This window comes from Mustela nigripes, chromosome 4, assembly GCF_022355385.1.
Source record: "Mustela nigripes isolate SB6536 chromosome 4, MUSNIG.SB6536, whole genome shotgun sequence".
Classification (NCBI taxonomy): Eukaryota; Metazoa; Chordata; class Mammalia; order Carnivora; family Mustelidae; genus Mustela; species Mustela nigripes.
Genome location: NC_081560.1, coordinates 182,711,351 through 182,730,259, shown reverse-complemented (window position 1 = coordinate 182,730,259; position 18,909 = coordinate 182,711,351). Strand labels below are relative to the sequence as shown.

At 49.5% G+C, this 18,909-nt stretch overlaps 1 protein-coding gene across 5 annotated transcripts in view; it reads right to left on the bottom strand.

Moving 5' to 3' along the window:
- Positions 1-6,723, bottom strand: part of TACC2 (transforming acidic coiled-coil containing protein 2) — a 188,412-nt gene extending 181,689 nt beyond the window's left edge. For 3 of the 5 annotated variants that reach the window (XM_059398732.1, XM_059398736.1, XM_059398734.1), the window contains exons 1-2: positions 6,540-6,723; positions 3,518-3,595 (exon numbers count right to left, since the gene is read on the bottom strand). In XM_059398732.1, the coding sequence (XP_059254715.1) occupies positions 3,518-3,550 (33 nt within the window). In that variant the 5' untranslated portion in view covers positions 3,551-3,595; positions 6,540-6,723. Of the gene's footprint in view, positions 1-3,517; positions 3,596-5,955; positions 6,040-6,539 lie in introns of those variants that run through there. The other 2 variants (XM_059398737.1, XM_059398733.1) reach the window with 2 other exon arrangements.
- Between the last annotated feature and the right edge of the window lie 12,186 nt (positions 6,724-18,909).

Below are 18,909 nucleotides of genomic sequence, written 5' to 3'. Positions count from 1 at the left end.
GGGGGGGGGGGCTCGTTGGCTTAGTCAGTACAACACGCATCTCTTGACCTCAGTGTCCTGAGTTCAAGCCCCACATTGGGCCTAGAGCTAAAGGAAGGGAGGGAAGGAAAGAAGACAGGCAGACAGGCAGGCAGAAGGAGGAAGAAGGAAGGAAAGAAAGAAAGTTAGTGCAAAGAAATAGAGAATTTACAAAAACCTGCAGTTAGTATCTTACCTAACAGTAAAAGATGGAATGCTTTTACCACACAACTGGGAACCAGGTAAGAACGTCCACTCTGATAATATTGGAATTCCTAAACCACAATAGTAAGGCAGGAAAAAGAATCGAAAAAAGGAAATGCAACTCTCTCTAGTTGCAAATACCATGGCTGCCTACATGGAAAATCCCAATTAATCTACAAAAAAGCCTTTTGGAACAAATAAGTGAGTTCAGCAAAGTCAAGGACACAGAATAAAAGATCAACACAAAAAAATCAATACACTAACAATGAACATGTGGAAATCAAAATTAAAAACACAGTACTACTTATAATTACTGCAAAGAAAATGAAATACTTAGGCATACACTTAAAACAGAGGCAGTATCTATATGCTAAAATTTATAAAACGATGATGAAAGAAATAAAAAAAAAAGCACTGTGTGTTCGCAGACTAGAAGACTCATCATAGTCGAGAAGTCAATTTCCCCAGTGTATCTATAGGTTTAATGTAATCCCTGTCAAAATCCCATCACAGAATTTTTTAGACGCAGACAAACTCATTCTAAAATTTATATGGAAGGTTTTAAGTCCTAGAAGAGCTAAAACAATTTTGAAAACTAGTTGAAAGGAAGAGCACTTACTATGTAGCAGCAGTAATCACGACTATGTGGTATTAGCAGAAGAGTAGACATTGATCAATGGAATAGAAAAGAGAACCCAGAAACAGACCCACACAAATACAGCCAACTGATTTTTGGCAAAGATGCAAAAGCAGCTTACTAGAGAAAGAATAGTGTTTTCAGCACATGGCAGTGGAGAGATGGCCACTCACAGGCAAAAGAAAACAGAACAAAAACATAGAGAATGAGCTTCAACCTAAATTCACACAAACATGAGTGCAAAATGGATCATGGGCTTAAATATAAAATGTCAAACTATACGGCTTTTGGAAAACATAACATAGGAGAAAATCTTCAGGACGTAGGGGTAGAAAAGAATTCTTAGATTTGACACCAAAAGCATCAGACTCGGCAAAAAAAAGGAAAATGAAAGACTGATCAATTGCACCTCAAAAAACTTTTGTTTTACAAAAGACCCTGTTCAGGTGATGAGAAGGCAAGCTATGAGTGGGAGAAAATATTTGCAAACCACAATCTGACAAAGGATTAGTATCTAGACTGTATAAAGACTCTTAACAGTTTATTTTTAAAAAACCAATTAGAAAATGCATAAAAGACATGAACACATTTTTCACCGAAGAGAACACACAGTCAAGCGACAATCTCACGAAAGATCAGCCATACCAGTTATCAGGGAAATGCAAATGAAACCCAGAACGACACATCACAACACACGCATCAGCATGGCGTCCCCAAACAGGGACAACACCAACGTTGGCCAGGGTGTGGCAAAACGGGAATCACTCATCCATGGCTCATTGTTGGTGGGAATAAAAAATGGGACAGAGATTCTACCTGACAGTTCGGCGGTACCTTATGCAACACACAACTAACAATGACCCAGCAACTGTGCTTTTGAGCATTTGCGTCAAAGGAACGAAACCTGTTCACACGCACACAAAAACTCGTATACAAATGTTCACAAGAGCTTTGTTGGTATTCGCCCCGAGCTGGGAACAACCCAGATGTTTCTAGACCATGGAGCACGACTCAGCAAGTAAAAGGAGTGAACTACTGAAACATGTAACAACCTTGATGAATCTCCAGGAATTTAAGCCGAGTGAAAAAAGCCAATTCCAAAAGGGCCCATACCGTGTGACTCCATTTACAGAACATTCTCAGGAAGCCAAAATTACAGACATAGAGGACAAACGAAGAGGCGCCAGGGGTTGGGAGTGGGGAACAGGAGGTGGTAGGTGTGGCCCTAAAGAAACGCAAAGGGATCCTTCAGGTGATGGAAATAGTTCTCTATCTTGACCATCTCAACGTGGATAGGAGTGTGTACTGTGGTTCGAAAGATGTTATCCTCGGGGGAAACTAGGTAAAGGGATCAGGGACCTCTCTGTATTGGGTCTTGCAACAGCCTGCTCATCTACCATTGTCTCAACATAAATTTAACTATACGTTTGCATACAAAAATGCGGCCTTTTGACTTCTCTTAAGAGATGGGAAGGTCTTAGAACACTGGGCCTGCACTTCCACCTGGCAGCCATCGGTCGGAGCTGACGGCGGGGCCTCCATCGGACAATAGGACAGGATCCCTCCTGTTTGCCTCCTGTTTGCCACAGTCCTTCCTTCTCCCTATTGTCTCACACCTTGCCATTGACCACAATTACCTTTCTGGCATGGGAATTTGCCACATTTTGTCTCGGTGATTCCTGTGTTCCTCCTTGAGAAAAGAATATCATAGGGAAGAAGCAGCAGAGGGAAAGCAGATTGCTTTATGCTGGCTTTCAGATCCAATGATCTCCTTCAGAAAACTCAATACCATTAATCCGAAATTTCCACGGTGTGTGAGATAAACAGGAAAGCGCCCCCCTGATTTTGTTCACCAGGGCGTTGAATTAAGTCTCTCAAACTGAAAATGCAGAATTGCTATAAAATTTGAATATATTTTTACAATCCCAGCTCTATGTGCCATCAAGCAGTTAAGGCTCATCCCTCAGTTGTGAAAACCTTCCCTAACATGGAAATGATCGTTCACGTTTAATCTGCTCAACATCAACAGATCTGAAGATCACTCTTTAAGGGCCATAACTTTATTTTGGGGAGAAGTGTGAATAAGTTTTTATTCCAGCCTCCTCCAATGTAGCCACAGAAGTAAATGGATTGGGGGGGGGGGGACACAATGTGGGGAAAATATGCCAAATTCTTACTATGTCAATTTTAAAAGCACGGAATAAAGAGTTAAACTAGGTTTTTGGGGGGTGGGGGTGGCCCTGGTCGCTCAGTGGGTTAAGCCTCTGCCTTTGGCTCAGGTCACGGTCTCAGGGTCCTTCTCATCAGGCTCTCTGCTCAGCGGGGAGCCTGCTTCCCCCTCTCTCTCTCGGCCGGCCTCTCTGCCTACTTGTGATCTCTGTCTGTCAAATAAATAAATAAAATCTTTAGAAAAAATAAACTAGTTTTCTTAAAAATATGGTTTATAAAATCAGGGCTAGCCTTGATACAAGAATTCTGAAAATGCAACTGGTAAATGCTTCTGGAAATACATATGTGCCCATATGTATCTATGCATTATCTGTGTTATAGCTTGCTCCTTCCTGGGTGGAGAGGAGAAACTGGAAAAAAAAAAAATCTAGCCAAGGTCAGTCAAGGGACCCTCATAGGTTGGGGTTGGGGGGAGACCCTGACACCCACCTGGCTTCCCGAGGTGCTAGTCTCGTTGCCCATGGCGATTCAGGGTGCCAGCGTCCCTCAGGATTTTACCAGAAGCCACTAGAAGAAATAAAAAGGTATACACATCTGTAAAATTGAAGGAGATCTGAGGCTTTTTCTGCGGCATGTCTCTCCAAACTCAAAAGCCAGATGATGGGAAAAATGGATCTCTGCGGTCACATCATGGGAAAATCGCCCTTGAACTGTTTTCTTCTGCTGTATGCCTCCCAGACTTCTTTCCCAGGATGGGCTGCTGTGTTTACTCCCCAGCCCGGGGTTTGCAGCCGCTTCTGAAAAACGAGTTTGTTCCTGAGTCTGTGTGAACGCCAATGCACACACAGAGGTGTATCCAGTAATGGAGTGACAGAAGGGACACAGGTGCCAAAGAGAGCTCCAGGGGTGGCGCTCTCGGGGAGCTCTCTGTTCCCAGTGGTGCTCATGCTGGAAATGCCGGGTGTGGCACTTCCCCCAACAAGCGACCACAGAGCCTGGTGTCCCACATCAGGAGGCACAAAACCCACTTCCCTTCAGTAACATATGGTTTTTATATTTTTTACTCTAAGCACTTGTTTCATCAAATCAGTTTCACTTCTGCACATATTTCTATGAAGGCAGAACAGTTTTCTTGGGGAGGAAAATGATTAACCGGGGCCAGACAAGGAATCAATCATCAGGTACAGCGGCAGGCGGCCCAGACCACTAGACCTCATTCCATTGGGCTCACTTAGCGACACTGATGACTGATCACCGTGTTGTGAGGAGGCATCCACACAGCTCAGAGTTCCACAAGAACCCCTAACACCAGCAGGACAGGGACTCTTACCCGTGCCTTTGCGGCACCAGAGAAACTAAGTTACAGAAAACTTGTAAAATTATCGACTTTTAGAGCTGGAGCCTTAGAGATTACCAGTCTGATGGGGGGGGGGGGGGGACTGAAACCAGAGAAGGAAAGAGGCCTTGCCAAAGACCCAGTGTGGGGAAGGCAAAGCTGGAAAACAGACTCCGTCTCCTGCCTTCTAAGTCAAGGTTTCCTCTACCACAATATTTGCCCAGAAAACTGCAGTGATTGCGGCACTTCTAATAAAATGTGTCCGTTAATTGTTTATGCATTCAGCCAGCACGGACTGAGTAGCTACTGTGTGCTCTGCATACTGAACGGCCACTGGAAAAGAAAATGTGAGCATTTTCAGGAGCACCAAAATGCCCCCAAACTGAGAAAATTGAAGTGACATCACTGTAGTGAACGACTGATTCTCTCGTTCCAAATCTTTGGGGCAAAAGGATACAACTCCTTAAACTTTTCTCGCCATTACTGTTAGATGGACCAAAAAAAGTCATATGCTCGCTAACAGAACATAAAAATCTTCATGAAGTTAAAATTAATCACTTCAGGGTTTTTTTCTGAGTTTCATTTGGAAAATGATGCCTCATTAGCAAACAATGATGAGTGTTAATCATTATGCCCATATCAAGGATGGTCACTTCCCCTTGCCTACCAGTTTCACCTACACACAGTTGGGATTTCATACAGTTCGATGTAATATTGTATGTATGTATGTATTTATCAGAGAGAGAGAGCACAAGCAGGGGGAGCGGCCGGCAGAGGGAGAAGCAGGCTCCCAGCTAAGCAAGGACCCACCCCCCACACCGCCTTGCAGGGCTCCACCTGGGATGATGACCCGAGCTGAAGGCAGCCGCTTAACCCACTGAACCACTCAGTTCAATGTAATATTAATTTTTGCAACTCATTCACAAGATTAAATTAAATAATTATATTAAAAATCAGAGTACTTGGGGTGGCTAGGTGGCTTCGTTGTTAAGTGACTGCCTTTGGCTCAGGTCATGATCCCAGGGTCCTGGGATCCAGCCCGGCATCGTGTTCCCTGCTGGGCAGGAGGCCTGCTTCTCCCTCTCCCATTCCCCCTGCTTGTATTCCCTCTCTCACTCTCTCTGTCAATTAAATAAACAAAAATCTTTATTAAAAAAATCAGAGGAATTGAACTAGCTTTTGATATAGGCAAATAGACTAAACACAATGACAAAACTGTTTCTGGCTCAGGGAACCTGGGTGACCCAGTTGGTTGAGCCTCGGACTCTTGATTTCGGCTGAGGTCATGACCTCTGGGGTGGGGAGATCGAGCCCCGTGTTGGGCTCTGCGGTCAGCAGGGAGTCTGCTGGAGATTTTCTCTTTCCCTCTCCCTCTGCCTCTCCCGCTTGGGCTCGCGCCCTCTCTCTAAAATAAATAAATCTTTAAAAAAATAAATAAATAAACCTACTTCTGGCTCAGTGTAAATTTCAAAACCACGGTGAGAAGACGCGGCCGTTTGGGGGACCCTCCTCCCGAGCGACAGCACCTCCAGCCCCTGGGGCTCCCCCAAGACCAGGAAGGCAGGTGGGTGCAGCTCTGCCGTCTACTTACATTCGGGAACGTCTGGGGCTTTGGAGGCTGTGGGCCCTCCGGAGGTCTGCTTTCCAGCCACTGAACTTTCTCTCCCATTCAGAGGCAGGTGAGGCCTCCGCGGAGGCGTGGACCCACGTCATCCAATTGGGCAAACAAGCCGTCTCCGCCCTTGACACTGACACGAACCAGCTGCGGGCCGTGCGCAGCCCATGGGATCACCCAGTCGTGGAATCAGCATTTCTGAGCCCGGGGCGGCGCGGGCCTTCCCGCAGAGGATTTTCCCCGTTATTACAGGAGCAGGGCTCCTTTCAGAGAGGGCTTATCCCAACAGGCCTCGTGACCTGACTGCACCAAAGCGCTCAGCCTGGTCCTGCCCTGCAAGCCGGGTGTTCCCTCCCCAGGTCGTTCGCTCGCCCCTTTCCGCAGCAGAGCAGGGACAGACCTCCCGTCCGGAAAAGGAGCAAAATGCACCAAGGGCTTCCTGGTGGCCCTTGGGAAAATCCCCCCCAAATAAAGGCGCAAGACAGAGAAAACTTGTGCAATTACAAGGACGCCGGCAATCTGCCCCTCTGGATGGTGTGCTGTGTAGAGAATGTACTCACCAAGGCGTGGCTTCAGTTTCAACAAGGGAACTCATAAAAAGCCACAGGCTTGGCGGGCCCGCAGAGGCATACCTGCCCAAGGGGGCGGAGGAGGCCTCGGGGCCCTTGGGTGGGACCCACAGGCAGCCGCTGGGAGCCCCTGGAGCCCGGCAGCCTCCCACCTCCCAGGATTCCTCCCATTTCCACAGGTCAGCCACTCTTCTGCATGGATGCAGCTGGTTTCAGTTTTGTTTTTTGGAGGGCAGAGTTCCTCTCTCTGCAGAAGCCCTGATCCCTGCCACAGGGTGTGACCTCTCCAGGGAAACAAGTTGGCTTTGCCCCCGAGGCTCCTTGAGACCAAGCTTGGAGGAGTGCAGGAGCTTCTTGGAGGAGCGAGTTAGATGTGGGGGTGGGGGATCTCGGGGCCCCCACTTGTGGTTCCGACAGAGCAGAAGTGTGAAGGATTCAACAAATGGATGGGTAATCCGATTGTAGCACATCCATACCTGGGAATATTAATCAGCCATAAAAAGGAGTGAAGTTCTGATTCCTGTAATCAACCCAGATGAACCTCGAAGACTTACTGAGTGAAAAAAGTCAGACACAAAAGGTCACATGTTGTGCGATTTCACAGATAGGAAATGTCCAGAAGACGCAAATCCAGAGGGACAGAAACCAGGCTGATGGTTTGCAAGAGCTGGCGGCAGGGCAAGTAACTTCTTGATGGGTTCAAGGTTTTATTTCGGTGTGAGGAAAATATTTCTGGAACTGGATAGAAGTAGTGGTTGCCCAGCATTGCGAATGTGGTAAATACAACTGCACTGTTCGCTTTAAAATGGTTAATTTTGTGTCACATTAATTTTGCCTCGTGTTTTCAAGGTGTGTGTGTTTCACATCTTGGGGTTCTGCACCCACTCTTGTTTGAAAAGGGGGGGGGACAGGAGGAACATCTGAAAATTGTTACTTTTATGTTTATTAACACCAGGTTTCTGTACAATTAAGGACTGGCGGGATGAGAAACGAGAACGCTAGCTTTCCCCTTTCCCCACCCCCCCAAATCACAGGAGAATTCTTCTAAGGAAGAATTCTTCTAGGAAGAATTCTAAGTGAAATATGTTGGATGAGCTAATTGGAAACGAAGAGAGGTCATTCAGGGGACAACAGGGGGCAAATGTAGAGAACTAGAGGGGGAAATTGGAGGCCGACTCCTGAGGCGAGAGGAGGAGGGAGAGAGGATGGCCAACAAGATGGTGGAGGTGCATGAGGACGCTGAATGGGGGCAATGTTCAGTATTCGGTTTCAGCCGCGTACTTTTGGCAGCGTGAATTCCTTCCACGAACCATCCCCTCTGCCGCCATTGGTCCCTGGACCGCCCCTGTCATGCCTGCTGGGCACTGAGCATCACCCCTGACACCCATCCCACCCCCCCTGCCTCTGGTGCCCAGAGGTGGCCACAGCCAGTGGGGAAGGGAACAAATAAATAGACCAACTTTTCAGCTTCCATCCCAGAAGTGGGTGCTCCATCCCATAGATGGCCTGGGCACTGGGGACACATTCAGATGCCAGGCACTATGGAATCCAGAGTGTCCACATTCCTTAGTCATGACTGCCTCTCCCCAAGGCAGTGCTCTGATGGCGCCTCAATGTCAGTCTCCATGACTTACCACTGTCTACACATGTCCGTGCTGATCAGCTTCCCTCTTCGTCTTCTTCCGGGCTGGACATTAAGCAAGCAACCAGATTCCCATTTCCCACCCAAACGTGTGTGGGTTCCCTGGTCCATCTCTGGGACACCCTCCCTTTGGAGGCCAGGGTTGGGATTATGAAGCAGACTGCTGCTGTGTGAATACCAGCTTCGCCACTCACCTGGCGTGTAAATTCTGGCAAATTATTTAATTTGTTTTTTTTTTTTTTTAAGATTTTATTTATTTATTTGACAGGCAGAGATCACAAGTAGGCAGAGAAGCAGGCAGAGAGAGAGGAGGAAGCAGGTTCCCTGATGAGCAGAAAGCCCGATGCGGGGCTTGATCCCAGGACCCTGGGATCATGACCTGAGCCCAAGGCAGAGGCTTTAACCCACCGAGCTACCCAGGTGCCCCAATTACTTAATTTCTGTGTCCTCAGTTTTGCCATCTCTAAAATGGGAATCATAGCAATACCCGCCTCATGTGGCTGTGGTGATTTAATTTCAGTAAAGCTCTTGGAACGGGGTAAGCCCTCCATAAACTGCTGCCTATTCTCTGACTGCTGGCCACGGGTCTGTTTGGAATCCCGATAGGCAAATCCCTCAGTGAAACAAGGCTTATACTACCATCTTTTCATCCCTTCAGTAAAATCATGAATTTGGGTGCAACTACTTAGAGATTGGTACCTCTACAATAAGACCTCAGCTAAACTGACTTGTGTACTAGAATAAACACACGGGGACTAGGACATTTTAAAACACGGGCTCAGTTAAAAAGAAAGTAAATGGTTTCAAGCCATTTACACTGAAATGTTTCCTGGGCTGGTGACACACCATTCCAAGCCCATCCCTCTCCCTGGCCATCGCTGGGCACCAGGTATTATCTTCGCTAGAAGACCTCTGTGTCTTCAGGCGAATGAAACTGCATGTCTTTAAAAAGGATCCACAGTTTAGGCTTCTAATTCACCTCAGTGGGTTACTACAAATGAGACCAAGACCACAAAGTTTTCTTCTACCCACTTGTCTCTGTGCGGAGCCTAAACAGCCAGCTGACCTCAACCCTCCCATAGACTGAATATATAAAATACATAAATATAGATAATTAATTATATAATTTTAATTATATATACAATTTATATATATAATTACATATATTAATATATAATAATGAAATAAATATATAATTAAATATATAAAATTCATTTTAAAGGATGACTGTTTGGGAGGATTTTTGTTTCTCAGCTGGTTTACTGGCGTCACATCATCAGAACCGCCAAAGACCCCGAATGTAAGACAGGACAGTCTTTGACCCATTAATTCACACCTTCACGCATTCTATAAATATTGAGCTTTTTTATGTACCAAGCACTGAGGGGCTCATGTGCTCTTTACTACTTACGGCGAAGCGATGGGTAGGTATTTTCTCTTTCTATGGGTGAACAACGGAAGCCCAGAGGAATCGAGTCACACGGTCAAAGGCCAGCAGAAACCAGGAGGAAGGATGGGGAGTCTGGCTGGCCCCAGGCCCTGCATTCACGAAGGATGTGAGGCTACCAACTTAGAAGATTTTTCTATACAGTTCAAAGGTAATTGAAAACCTTTTTCTCCCATTTCTTTTTCTGCTCATTGACTTCTAGAGCAGAGCATGGTTTTTAGCTGTTGGCAACGGGCAGTTGGTTGGGAGGGTCCTAACTGAGGCAACCCCGCTCTTGATCTGCCAACAGTGCTGGGTTGGGGCCGCTCACTTGGCGCAGCGGCTGAGATAGCCTTGCAGGGCTGTGTAGCCGGAGCACTGCTGAGAGGAGCCGAGAGAGCAGGACCGGGGAAATGGGGCCTGGGGCCAAGTGCGGAGGAAGAGGGCGAGTGGAACGTGAGAACCCGCACGGCAGCTGGGTGCCGCAGAGAGGCCGGTGGGTGGAGGACGCCGCTCAGACCCAGATCGCCATGTCCAGGTCGGGCCAATGCCCCATTTTACGTGCTAGGTGTAGGGTGGGGAGGCACAGGGAGCTGGGAAATCAGAGACAAGATCACGCCGGCCCCATGGCATTGATGATAACACGGAGGCTCAGAGAGGTTTTGCAACTCACCTCCCCTGTCTTGCGAGAGCAGCGAGCTGGGATTTGTGATACATCAGACAATTGTACCGAGTTTTCTACTTAGGGATTTTTATTCTCTAGGTTAAAAAAACCACTTTTGTGTAGGCGATGGGAATGTATCTGGTTGAAAGGCTTAAGAAGTTTTGATTTTTCTTCCGCATTGAGCATGTTAGGCTGTCAGTGCTCGGAGAAGCTTGGGGATCATCCGCACTGACACCTCCTTCACACATGGGGAAGCCGAGGCCCAGAGGGTGGGGATGAACTACGTTGGTCTCCCAGGGAGCAGGGTCCGGAGCCCGATCTAGACCCGGACAGGCGTGCGAACATCAGACCCCTGAGCGGGCCTCTGCCGACTCTGCTGTCGCCTCCGGACGAGACCCGCAAGGTCAGCCGAGACCTGCCTTCCCTGCTGTGGCATGGCCCTCGGGCCGAGTGGCATCCAGCCAGTCCGATCCTGTGAAGGCTGAGCGTGTGGGAGGCGATGACTGGAGGTGTCCAGTTGTGTCTGCTGCGTGAAGGTGAGCTCAGGTTCACGGGACCAGCGGTGACTTTGGCGGCCGGGCACGCCAGCGACTTGTTCCCACAGACAGCCGCAGCAGGCAGAACTGAATTCTCCCTCCAGTGGCCGAATTCAGTTGTTCCAGCTCCCGGCCTCGCACAGCTGAGCGTGGAGCTACTTATAGCTCCATTATCATGTTCCCGTTTTAATACAAACAAACAGCCGTAGCCTGGGAAGGGGAATTACTGAGAGACCTCGCCTGCCTTCTGGTCTGCCGGGGACCTGGCAGCAATGCGGGGTCTGAGTAACACGACAAGGCTTCCTCGCCCGCCACTTGCCATCACCACCCCCACCCCACCCCACCCCACCCCCGCCTCCCAGTTTCCCCTCCCCCTTCTCTGAGGCCACCAGGAAACTCTGATGGGAGAAGCCCAGCCTCGGGGAACCTGGGGACTTGGGGGGAGCTCAGAAATGGTCTGTCCTGCCCCGAGACCAGAGACCACGTCACCCAGCCCAGCTGCTGGGGAGAGGCTGGGCCAGATGCTGAGTTTCTGCTTCCCAGCCTCAAACCTACTGCGTTCCAGCGGGGGGACTCCGCCAGCCCATCTCTGCGAGGCCCTGCGCTGGGAGGCAGAGGCCTGGGTGGACGGAGGAAGGAGAGCACACTCCTTCCGGCCTGTTTTTCCGGTTCTGGGAACAGTGTCCAGCCTCTCCCCTTCCCCTGCGGGGGAGCAGGGGGAGGATAGTCCCCTCCTGCCCAGCGCTGGGGTCCCATGTGCAGTTCTTTCAAGGCCTACAGCGCTTGCCTCATGGCTAGGGCTCCCTCTGAGGGTCCCCTCTCTGAGACACCCCCACCCCAAGCCTCTAAATTTTAATAATTCCAGCTTCTCTCCACTCCCTAAGCCCTGAGTTGATAACCACCTCCTGCAGGGCCGCCTTCCCTTACAACTCTGAGCTGGCTTTTCTGCCTTGCTATTTACCTAGATAACAATTCTTTACAACCAATTCTCTCTGTTAATAACCAGGATGTTTCTGTCTTCTAACTGGACTGGGCTGATAGGCTGGCAGGGCGGGGATTCCCACCCAAGATCTTCTTTCTCCTGGTTCCGTACTCCCTGCTTTGAATCCAATAATCGTGTGTTCCATTCAACGAATGACAAGGTGAGTTTCCTCCATTCATCAGTTCTGACTTTAGTAAGATTGGTTAGGATTTCCCCACCACCCCCGGCAACCCACTGTCCCCAATCATAACATACACTTGCTGTCACGCCAATGCCAGTCTCTACCAGCAGCTGTCAGAATCGGGGTGCACGGTAGCTCTAGTTCATTGTGCGGCTTCCCGACCTTTCACGTCTTGGCCTGCACTCTACTGTGAAGACATGTGCCCCGCCCCTGACCTGGGGACATGGACAAGGCTGTGTGAAGCCTCATGCCCAGCCCGGTGACCCAGGCTCCACCTGACCACACCGAGAGCTGAGGGGTTTGGAATTCTGGCAAATCCATGGCCTGTCGGCACATGAGTGAGCCTCCCTCCACGTGGAGAAGCACAGACCTAATCTAATGCCCCCATTTTACAGATGACCAGCCTAGGCCAGAGACCTCTGGTAGCTTACCCGAATTTAAATCTCAGCTCCCTTCCCCCTCCAGCTGCCTTATCAGGCTGATTCACAGCCCGGCACCAGAATTCCTCTTGGGAAGTTACACTCTTTGGGCAAAGAACCGAATTTCGTCTGCGTAGGTGGCGAGGGTTGGCAGGAGCTGTAGCTCAGATGGCTAAGGGGCGCCCCGTGTGAAATGAGAGTAAGGAGGTTTGGTTCCTGAGGTCAAGGTCAGAGAAGAGGACAGAGGGCAGAGGAAGGACCTGGGCATTGGTGTGAGATAGAGAACAGAACAATGGAGGAGAGTCAGGGAAACATCCCCTGGAAGCGGGCCGAGGACAGCTGAATAATCACGCCCAACGTCACTTTCCTGCCGTTGTAGCACACAGCCCTCCTCCCGGGACCCAGACGGTCACACTACAGTCACGAATCCCTGTGAGCCCTTTGTTCTGCTGTGTTTTATTTTTGGCAAGGGTTGGGGGCCTGAACCTTGAAGAAGCTGCATTTTATTCATATTTGGGTCAATACAGTAGTCAAGTAGGCACCTGAGAACAGACGATACTGGAGTATACAGGCCCTGGAGGTTTCACAGAAATCGTGGGGTGCACCTTGGCAATCCACTAGGCATGGGCTTGAGCTGGAGTCTACAGGCGCAGAGAAACACCAGCCGACATCTGGGTGAGCAGACATTTGAAAACTTAAATAAAACCCACAGAATTGGGACGCCTGGGTGGCTCAGTTGGTTAAGCAGCTGCCTTCGGCTCAGGTCATGATCCCGGCGTCCTGGGATCGAGTCCCACATCGGGCTCCTTGCTCGGCAGGGAGCCTGCTTCTCCCTCTGCCTCTGCCTGCCATTCTGTCCGCCTGTGCTCGCTCTCTCTCCCTCTCTCTCTGATAAATAAATAAATTAAAAAAAAAAACCCACAGAATCAAAATTGGGGATCATGAATGTTGTTTGTACTCATTTGAATTTTCTTAAATTTTGTTTTGTTTTTTAAAGATTTTTCTTTCTTTCAGTAATCTCTATACCCAACATGGAGCTCGAACCTATAGTCCCAAGACAGAGTCCTACGCTCTTCCAGATGAGCCAGCCAGGCATCCCTGTCTGTACTCTTTTTGAAACTGCTTTTTGTTTTCCATTTCAGTGGCATATCAAAAACAATCCCTCATGCCTGTAACATCTGACTTAATAGCTGAAGTGGACACCAAGTTGTCTCTGTTTGCTTGGAGATCTCGTTTTGTATGCTTGTCTCCGCCTAGATGGTCGAAGACGTTGCATGGTGAGGAGCCTGGGGAGCCTAGACCAGCTGCAGGTCAGACCAAGCAGGAAAGTACTGAGTCCAGAAAACTGTGAATGGGGACCGACTTGGGGGCCCAATCAGGGCGGCAGCATCGACCACAGAAGTAGGGACCATCAGGGTGGAGAACAGGTGGAGGGCTTGATGTGCAAGGAAACAGTGCGGCTGGAGGCTGTGGGAGGGCTGCTGCCATCATGGGGATGGAGGACATCTCCAGAAGCACAGAGGCTTCTTCTTGTCTCAGGAGAGCATTGTAGCCATGTGCAGCTTGTTGATGGAGAGACCTGGGTTCTCCACTGGCAATCATATCCTGGGATGTTTGATACAGGTCTTGAAGGGCCTAGTTCATCAGCTGGAATCTGGCTCTTTTGGAGGGGGACAGAGGCCAGGTACTTTTGGTGATGATGCTTTCTAAGTTTTGCACGTCTAAGCCAAAACATGGGAATAATCATGGACTCTTTGGATCTGCTTGAATACCTCCAGTGATGGGCAGTTCTCTGTCCTGAGGTTTCCCTCTGGAAAGAGTGATAACTGGATTTCTGGGAAGCTCTTTCTCTTGCTCCATAATTGAGGTCCCACCCATGATTCCATGAGATCATGTCCCCGGGCTCCGGACAATAATGACACCACGAGGCCTGGACTGCTCCATGGTCAGTGGTGAGGCTTGAGGACAAGAGGGACAATCTGGTTGACCTTATGAACAATCATCTTGGGCTGGCCCTTTTACTCAAGGGTCAACCTAAATTTGCCTTCTTCTGGGACCCCTCTGAATCCGCACTCTCTCAGCCTCACGGCTGATGAGTAGTTGTTAAAAGCTAGCCACGCCACAGCTGACCACAGACACCTGAAGGATCCCAGCCGAGACCAAGAGAACAACCCAGAAGAGCATCTGAGCCCAGCCCCAATGCCAACGCACAGGATCAGAGACTAAATAAATGGTTTTTGTTTTATGAGGGTCGTTTGTCACATGGCAAAAGCTAACTGATAAGATTTCCCCCAGGAGGGCCCATTCACTTTCCTTTATACCAGCCGACACCCAACCCTGGCTGGCCATCCTGAAGATCTGTGCGTGGGAGTGCAAAGCGCCGCACGTGACGGAGGAGCGGGGGAAGGGTCCTATTCCTCTCCCCGGTAAAATTAACGGTTTACAAGCATGGCCCCTTGACTACCGGCCATTAGCGTCATCTTGGTCCATGGCAGACTGGGTATCACTGCTTTCTATCTCTCTGAGGATTATGTTCGGAGCACCCCACATTTGAAACAGTGCCCAGTCCCTTAGTCCAAAATGGAAACGTGAAGGCACATATTGGTCTGTAGTAAGGGTTCTCTTCTCCTCCTGCTAAAACAGATATTTGATGACACATTCAAGTACAAGATTCTCTTTGCTCACGATTTTCGTATGGTCCTAAGCACACTGGCTATTATCAAAACCATATTTCTTATGAAAACAAGCTGTTGAAACCCACACACTTTCAGACATCATTGGAATCTAAATGCTAAACTGTGCTGTCATTTTTGGAAATCGAAGACAGTATGAACGTAACTGGGGACTGCAGGCCAAGGGCAGGGGAAGAGGAGATGGGAAGGGGTGGAAGGAAGAGCCGGCAGAAATCCCGAGTGTGCATGGGCTATCAGTGCCAATTATACTGGAGCCAAGATATTAGACTGACCAGCCGTATGTTAGAGCCGCATTAAGAAAGTAAAGGTATTTGCCTTCTACGTGATGTAATAGGACAATGCAATTATTAGTCCTTAGAGAGAGTTTCAGATAACATCAGGCAATGTTATTATGTAAAATAGAAAATAGCTTTTTAAGACTTTTGTTCTTCAGACAATTTTATTGTAAACTCATCTTTTAAAATGTAAGGTTAGTAATAATTACCTTATCAATAAGACTTTGTTAAATCCCATTTGCTCCGACTATAATGCTTTCCAACAAGAACAAAAAGAACATCTTAATCATATTTTCCTGTTTTGTTTTGTTTTTTCCTAATTAACTTTTGGAGTAGTGACCTACATCCCAATGCTTCCTCCCCAAAAGATATAAAACAATGAGGGATGCCTGGGTGGCTCAGTGGGTTAAAGCCTCTGCCTTGGGCTCAGGTCATGATCCCAGGGTCCTGGGATCGAGCCCTGAATTGGGCTCTCTGCTCGGCAGGGAGCCTCTTCTTTCTCTCTGCCTGCCTCTCTGCCTATTTGTGATCTCTGTCTGTCAAATAAATAAATAAAATCTTTTTTTTAAAAAAAGACATAAAGCAATGAGAAAGAGAAAGTCAGTGTGTGCAACCACCAAACCCTCAGGACAACTTGAAGATCAGAATAGAGACAGTTAAGCATTCCTCAGAATAACTGTGAACAATGAGAGGAAAGTCAGACAATCTCAGAGCGCAGTTTCGCATGTGTCCACCTCGGCCCTCCATGAATCTGTGCAAATCACAGGAAGACCTAGTTCTACAGGAAAACAGCAGAGAAGACAGAAGGAAGCTAAAACTCATGATTAAGTGTCCTGGTTGGACTTCAGATGTGGGAGCCGGTGCCTCCAGGGAAGCTCGGCCCAAGCACTGCTTCCCAAGTCCCAGCCCCTCTCTCACCTCCCACCCACCCTGGTTTGGTTCTTAGGACCATGTGTCTGGCTTCCAGAACGTGGGGTTGAGGACTCATCTTGCCATGTACAAACACAGCTCCCAAAGGATGACTTCCTGAATTCCCTAGGGGTAAGATCTGCCCAGCTGATAAGAAGGTTTGGTACTAATGACTGACTGCCCAAGGGAATCGTTCCTCCTCTCCTCAACCTGAATGCCCTTGTTTAGGCTCAAGGAGGGAAAGGTATTTGCAAAAGCATGGGCAGTCCCGGGGCAGTAGAGCAGGCTGGAGTGGGGAGAGAGGGAAGCGTATCCAAGACATGCCAAACAGCGAAACTTCCACCAGGCGATGCAAACAATAACATCACCACATGTTCTTCAAAGAACTGGAACACACGAGAGGCAGATCTTGTGACTGACCAGGACTCAAGGTTTGGTTGTCTCATCTGTTCGCTTTGAAACACGAGACGCGAGATAACTCTGTCAGATCCTAATTTGAGCCTCGTTATCTGCTTCAGCAGAAACATATTCGCAGGAGTGGGCTTTTGAATGGCCCCAATACAAGGCCTTGCTTTTGAAGCCCCCAGACTGACTAATAAAACCACGTCCCCTCAAAATGAAAAGCTTGCCCCCGCTCACAAAGGACCCCTCCAGCGGTACCCACATCATACCCTTTATTGTCCCTTCACCCAAAACGAGCGCAGCCAGAAAGAATAATCATTCGTGATCTAAGCCTTGCAATTCAGGATTCAATAAGCATGAAAGGCAACGACTCTGAGGAAAGGCAGTCCTTTGGTAGAGGCTGGGAATTTCTTTGGAACCCCAGAATACTGAGACACAACCAATTTTAGTCATTCCCGAACCCGTGTGAGCAGTTCGACTACACAAGGTTAGCTCTCTTTGCTAGAACACAGCCTGTCTCGCTGGGTTTAATCTCTTTATAATTCTTTGGCACCAATTCTGGCACGGGGCTCTGCTGAGGCCATTCCCTGACTTGAGAGCAGAGCAGAATTTCCCCTTTTTAGGTCACAAACTCAGAGCGCTCACTTATCCCAGCGGCTCCCTCCAGCGTGTCAATTTTAAACACCCTCATTAACAACATTCATGAAAGGTTGGCGAGGGGGCAGCTCTCTCGAGTTGTTCCTGCCGTTCGCAGCCGTTTCACGAGACTGAAACACAGGCCCAGGCTTGCCGCAGCAGGTAGGACTAGAAAAACACAGATATCTACCGCTTCTAAACACAGCGGAATTAAGGACCCCAGGACAAAGGTCGTGGACTGCCCAGCGACTCTCAAAGGGTCCAGACAAGCCCATGAAGTGCGGTCTTCTTGGACAGGGTCCGCTGCTCCCTGGTGTCGCCACCTGGATCTCAGGCCCCTGCCCTGCCTTCTGTGCTGGGGAGGACCATCTCACCCGGGCTTCTGATCTCCTCGGGAATCAGACATGGAGAGCACGGTCCGCCTCCTAGTGAGTTGGGCTGCTACAGGTCAGCACCCCACAGTCTGGTGCGATGCATTTGTCCCGCCCCCCGGTGTTGCCTCTATGCCCTACACTCCCCTGGCCCATTCGGGGCACATCATCGCGTCTGCGTAGCGGCACCCATCATTGCAACCAGCGTCTCTGCTGCAGTCCCATAAGATCAGATGCTTGCGCAGGCAACTTCTGAGGACCTGCCATTGGCCTTTGCTCTGAAAATGGCTCGTTTTTCATTCGCCACCTCCCACGGACACAGCATCCTGCCCACCCCACCAAACCACCTCCTTCCTAGACACTGCTGACGGGCTTAAGCTGGGCCAGTCAGATCTTCTCTCTTGATATGTAATAGGGGTCCCGGAAGTTAATCAAGATGGTGGGGGGGGGGGGGGGATAAATCGCCAGGCAATGAGGAATGGAGGCCAGGATCAGTGCCAGAGAGACCTGGAGACGACCCGCGGTGACCTGAGGGAGGAGCAAGCTGAGGAGCCCAGCGGACACCAGGCCTCTGTCAGACCGGAAGGAAGCAGACACCGGCCCACCCTCAGACCGGAAGGAAGCGGACCCTGGCCCACTCTCAGACCGGAAGGAAGCGGACACCGGCCCACCTTCAGACCGGAAGGAAGAGGACCCCAGCCCACCCTCAGACCGGAAGGAAGCGGACCCCAGCCCACCCTCAGACTGGAAGGAAGCAGACACCGGCCCACCTTCAGACCGGAAGGAAGAGGACCCCGGCCCACCCTCAGACCGGAAGGAAGCAGGTGGTAGCCGAGAAGCCCGGATGCAAGGAGCTGCTACAGCCCAGAGCGGTGTCTTCTCAACTCACAGTGAGTTTCTGCTTCTTTCACCCGATGTTCCCTGATGGACACCATGCTCGAAGTGGCCAGGATCTGCAGACTGGGGCCTTTGCTCCGTCCTCACCCTCCCTCAACCTCTCCACAGCCTCTGTGACACTGCCGCCCCCACTTCCCCTGAAGTTCTGTCCCCTTATGTAGGCGCGACAAAACCCGCTTTCCCTGGCCTTCTCCAGTGGCCCCTCCCACCCTCTCAGGGGAACCGTCTAATAAGACCCAGGCTCTGGTCTTCCAGCCTGGTCTCCTCAGAAGCTTCCCTTTGTTCCCATGACTTCCTCCACAGCGTCCAGGCAGAAGGTTCCAGATCT